The sequence below is a fragment of the Microchirus variegatus genome, assembly GCF_963457635.1.
Source record: "Microchirus variegatus genome assembly, chromosome: 5".
Taxonomy (NCBI): Eukaryota; Metazoa; Chordata; class Actinopteri; order Pleuronectiformes; family Soleidae; genus Microchirus; species Microchirus variegatus.
The window spans coordinates 29,075,467-29,081,466 of NC_139806.1; the positions used below are offsets into that span (position 1 = coordinate 29,075,467).

The following is a 6,000-nucleotide window of genomic DNA, read 5'->3' on the forward strand; positions in this document are numbered from 1 at the left end:
CCAAGTTCCCACTACAAATGGAACGCACCATCAGCTAGCATTTTCTCCCTCTCTTATTCACTTTATTGGTGTTACATATTTACATATACAATGTTTTTATGGCCCGTGTTTTGTCGCGAGATATTCCTGCATTAACCTATTTCTGATCATTTGGAAACCACACAAACACTAAAGGTCGTTTTTGTATGTCCCCCCCCCCCCCACACTGTTAAAAAATAGGAAAAAAGCTAGATCAGTGGTTCTCCAACTTAGTACCACCTGAGAAAATATGGAGTTTTTGAAGTAACTTTTTATTTCAAACGTTGCACAAACTTGGATTTCCGAGTTGAAAATACGAGTTAGTATGAATCTGGGAAATTCCAAGTTCCGACTACAAATGGAACACACCATCAGCTAGCATTCTCTCTCTCTCTTATGCACTTTACTGGTGGATTTGTTAACGTATCCAATTTTTTTATGGCCTATGTTTTGCTACGAGATATTGTCGATACCGTCGTAACCAATTCGGAAAATTTGGAAACCCAACAGACGCTAAAGGTCGTTTTTGTACGTTTTTTTCCCCCAACACTGTTAAAAATTAGAAAAAGCTAGATCAGTGTTCTCAAACTTTTTATACCAAGTACCACCTGATAAAATATTGAGTTTTTGAAGTAACTTCAATATTGCCAACGTTAAAAGTTGCACAAACTTGGATTTCCGAGTTGAAAATACGAGTTAGCATGAATCTGGGAAATTCCAAGTTCCGACTACAAATGGAACACACCATCAGCTAGCATTCTCTCTCTCTCTTATGCACTTTACTGGTGGATTTGTTAACGTATCCAATTTTTTTATGGCCTATGTTTTGCTACGAGATATTGTCGATACCGTCGTAACCAATTCGGAAAATTTGGAAACCCAACAGACGCTAAAGGTCGTTTTTGTACGTTTTTTTCCCCCAACACTGTTAAAAATTAGAAAAAGCTAGATCAGTGTTCTCAAACTTTTTATACCAAGTACCACCTGATAAAATATTGAGTTTTTGAAGTAACTTCAATATTGCCAACGTTAAAAGTTGCACAAACTTGGATTTCCGAGTTGAAAATACGAGTTAGCATGAATCTGGGAAATTCCAAGTTCCGACTACAAATGGAACACACCATCAGCTAGCATTCTCTCTCTCTCTTATGCACTTTACTGGTGGATTTGTTAACGTATCCAATTTTTTTATGGCCTATGTTTTGCTACGAGATATTGTCGATACTGTCGTAACCTATTTCGGAAAATTTGGAAACCACACAGACGCGAAAGGTCGTTTTTGTACTTTTTTTCCCCCCAACACTGTTAAAAAAAAATTAAAAAGCTAGATCAGTGATTCTCAAAAGTTTTATACCAAGTGCCACCTATAATAAATAAATAACAAAATTCCTCAGCTCCACTCCATTTCTGATTTTCCTCCAAGTACCACAACAGGAAGCTTGCGTACCACTGGCTGTACACGTACCAGTTTGAGAACCATGGGGGACTTGACTATTCAAATCTCTCTCTGCACTTCCTTGCTTTGACACCACGGCGGCGCCACCTCTCTACAACCGTCCGTTTCGAACGACGACGGCAAACAGCAGTCGTGAAATTTTCCGCTCGATAAAAGCTGCTGAGGAGGGAAACTCTTCAACCTCTCCTCTGCCGCTGCGACTTTCTCATCAGCCTGGCTCTGGCCTCGGGGCGGCCTGTGGAGATGCGGGCTGTGCTCAGACAGGTCTGACAACATACTGCTGTCACGACACCGAGCCGAGCGCTCTTCAAAATACCAACACAATGACACCAAAACACGTCTCAGAGACAGAGCCAGAGAGTGAAAAAGGCGAACGAAAGTACGACAGAGAGGCAGATGTTGTTATTGAAATAGAACTTTCTGTCGCTGAACCCTCTGCACCCTGGTCAACACTCATTTGCCTGAGGTGGTGGGGGGTCGCGTTTTGCATGACACCAAATGTGGGCTATTTCGTCTCGAGCGACGTCGTCTGAGCAAACAACCAAAGTTAAACAAAATTCAACTGCTGCGACGTTTAAAAAATTATAGTTTGGGGGAATTTTTTTTTGGGGGGGGGGGGGGGGGTTATTATTGTCTGGCCCCCTCTAAACCAGATTACACTGACGAAAACACCAAAGCCCAAATGGAAACCGTTGCATTTACTGATTTCTTGTTGTTACACAGCAATTTCCAACAAAGTGTGCCACTTTGTAAAGCGTTTACCTTCCAAACCAAATCCCATAGAGAAAATCATCAATTTTACAACACAGCACACAGGAGTTGTTAATCCCCTGCTGCCTCAGTCACTAAATTCAGATGACATATTCTGTGAATTCTGTATTAAAAATACTTCATTCAGATTGACCTCAGTGACTAAAATTTGCCAAAAGAGGCAGCAGTCGACCAGCAGCTTAATGTTTCCCTGCGAGCTAAAAATGCTTCTTTTTTCAATGGGGTTTGGTGTGGGAGCAGTTGTTGGAAAACGCTGCCAAACAACAAAGAACGTAAACGTTTATAACACTTTAAAACATCCCAGAATATCCCTTTAATGTTTAAAATCCACTTTACTCCAAAAATACACATGCGCATAATCCAGCTCATTAGGATTGGTGCCACATATTTGACTTCTGCCAAGGGTCTGTTCAAAAACAACTCCATCACATGACTGCTTTCCTTCGACCTCAGTTGCCCCCTGCTTCTTCAGAATCAACGCCAACAAGCGCATCAAATCCGCCGGTTTCCCACCGTGCAGCGCTGGTCACATGGTCACGCACTTGTTTACCAAACAAACATGGCGAGAGGCCAGACTCTGCACCATTGGGAAGGCATCCGGTTTCTGTTTGTGCCGCGGACAATTCCGCAGCATTTAACTTTAATGCAGCTGTCAGGCGGTCCCGGCCGCGATCTGTCGCTTCGCGTGCGACAAAGGGCGGAAGGTGGTCGGGTGATTGTAACGTAGTGTTTATCTCTGTCTCTCTGATTCTCAGGTGTCCTGCGTCTACACACACAAGTCACTTGCTTCCTGAATGGACCAGGAGAGGTTTACAGAGGACGTTTGACAGATGTGTCCTCAACTTTAACCTGTTTGTCCATGATTTAACAGTCAGGAAACACGCTTTAATTTAATAATAAAGCACAATTTACATCGTAATAACCAAAAACCTGACGTTAGTGTGTTAATATCAGCTTAAAACAAAGTCAAATGAACCTCTTGAATCCATTTACTTTACATTACAAAGGCTGTGTAAGTTGATGCCATTGTAATACTATTTAAAAATTAAAGGTACCATATGCAACATGCTTGCAGGACTGTATAATCACGAAGAAATGTAAATTATTTGGTTTTGGTAGCTTTAAGCGATGCGACCATCTTAGCTAACGATCAGACAGTACCAATACGATAGTATCACGATATTTAAGTCATGATACTATATTTCAAAAATACAAAGCATTTGCAAAATCATATATTGCGACAACAATGCTAGTGAGAGTGAGTTCTTGGCACCACCACCAGGGGACTGAAACATCAATTTATGCTAACCCACAAAACGTTCAATCACTTAGAAATGTATATGCTAATAGAGAACCAAAACTTGGTCACGTCGCAAAATATCGCAATTTTTCACTGTATCGTTTTTTTCCCCTACCGGACAGTGTTTTGTGTTTTGAAGCAGAAGCTAACGACGCTACTCCTTTATGGTACACAAAGGCCACCATAGTTCCCCAACACACTTTTTGCACACCACTAGATGTCTCCAATTTTTACACACCGAACCAATTGAATTATATATACCTTTTCAATGCATTTAAAAAAAAAAAAACATAGTGGAAAAATCCGAAAGAAATTTTCAAATATCTCGTAGAAGTTTTTACGCTTGAGCTAGGTGGAAAAGTTAGCAAAAAAATTAACAACATTGCCATATAAGTGAAATTCAGCAAATAAATTCTGACATTTACTAACCACGACTGAAACGCAAAAAGCAAATATTACAACAATAATCGTTGGAAACAACTATCTTTAGTTTTGGCGCCACCTACTGCTCATTTCAATGAACTGGCTCTCCATATTTGTTTGACAGCTGCGCATGAAAACATAACATAAATGCGCCGAAACAAAATCTAGTCAAAATAAGCAATATTTACGTAAACAGAAGGCTAACTTAGCGAGACTTTACAGGTGTGTGTGTGGGACTTTAACCCCTGTTTTACCTGCCTCCACAGGTAAAAGTCAACCAACAATACACTTAAAAACTCCACTTTCTGTGCATAATACGTTGTTATTAACGCTTTACGTAGGTTTGTTCGTAAGTTGAAGCGTAAAAAGAGCTGTTTTGAAAACATGTGACCTGATTATAAACACTCTGGAGGAGACAGCGGCTCGTCACAGCCTCTCACCACGGGTTTGACGTCCTCGAAGACGGACGCGTCCTCGGCTCCGTCCGCCCCGGACATCCTCACCGGCTTCAGCTGCGTGAAAACCGCCCTCTCTTCTGTCGCATGCGGCGGATTCATAGCCAGTCCGACGCTCGTTGCCATTCAAACGTTGTTTTCAGTCGTCTGTCGCGAAAGTATCTGTGTTTGTTTGCTTGTTTTTGTTTGTTTTGTGTTCCGGAAAAATCCACAGAGCGGATTCTCTCGTCTTCTTCTTCTCTGGCTCCAGGTTGGTTTTTACCTGAGCTCAAGTACAGACCTGCTACCTGAGGAGCGAGAGACGGACACGCGGCGCGGCCAATCACAGCGCGGCAGCGGCACCGCGGGCCAATCAGCGGCGAGCACGGGGGCGGGGCTTGCATGAGGGCGAATCACACACACACATACACTGGAGGAGAGCAGTAAAAACAACACACACACACACACACTGTATTCTAAATGTATTTATATTAATATAACAAGAATACATATGCTTTTACAATAATTATACAAAATATAAAAATGATGCAATAATATTTTTTTTATAAATAAGTTATTATAATATATTAGTGTGTGTATGTAATGATTTATAACTTGTGTCTGCCTATACAAATGTGATTCTAACATTGTATTACCATTATTTTTATATTTATATCTAGATAGATATATTAAAAAATAAAAACAAATCAGAATTCCGAGTTCCTAACTTAAATTGGAGTGAAATTGTGAATTTTTTTTTAGCAATGTATGCACACATAAAGGCTTTTGGGTTCACGTGAAGGGTTTTTATTTTGAAAGATTGCATTGGAGACAGCTTTTCCTTCATAATAAAATGCTTTTAAGGGGTTCTCAAAGTTTTGATACCTGAGGGCCTATTTAGTAACCCAACATTGGACTGAGGGCCGTCAAAGGGAAAAAAACTGAAAGAAATCCATTTGTAATCATTTTAATAACCAGATTACAGTTCTACAGTTTACACTTATTGGTCTGTATCCAGTAATGTGCAATAAACATTTAACAAGCTTAGTAACTCCTGGATTAAAACTATCAACTGTAATTCATTGCGCCAGAAATGTTTCTGCGGGCTGCCATTGGCGCGCAGGCTGCACTTTGAGAACCAATGATCTAAGTGATTCGAACCTTTAGTTTAAGGGTTTATTGTTTTGTTTTTTGGGCTTTTTTGGAGTCCCATGTCAGCTGACATAGGGCGATAGGTGGGGTACACCCTGGACAGTATCTGATATAAAATGTACATAAGTTCTTCTTCTTCTGGTTTTATTTGTTTTTTGGGAGCAGGTAACAAAGATCGGGGGTCAATCGGTTGCAAATTCCATTTTCCGACCACAAATGGAACGCACCACAAATTCGGGAACAGGGGGGTGTTGGTGTTAGTGTGCCGAGCATGGACGCCGTGTCCCCGTTTGCCCTCTCGTCGAACAACAACACAGCGCTGCGGGAAACAAGAGCGAGAAAGAGACAGGGAGGAATGCGGCAGATCCAGTTCCCTCTCATCCTCAGATGTGGCTTCCCCACCGATTAAGTGATAAAGCACAAAAAAGGAAAGGAAAAACCTCCTC

At 41.1% G+C, this 6,000-nt stretch overlaps 1 protein-coding gene across 1 annotated transcript in view; it reads right to left on the reverse strand.

Annotated features, from left to right (window-relative positions):
- The window catches only part of klf5l (Kruppel like factor 5 like), a gene marked incomplete at both ends in the record, with an annotated part of 28,283 nt that extends 23,734 nt beyond the window's left edge, over window positions 1-4,549 (reverse strand). The window contains one exon of the mRNA XM_083889877.1: window positions 4,409-4,549. Coding sequence (XP_083746003.1) covers window positions 4,409-4,549 — 141 coding nt within the window. The remainder of the gene's footprint in view (window positions 1-4,408) is intronic.
- Between the last annotated feature and the right edge of the window lie 1,451 nt (window positions 4,550-6,000).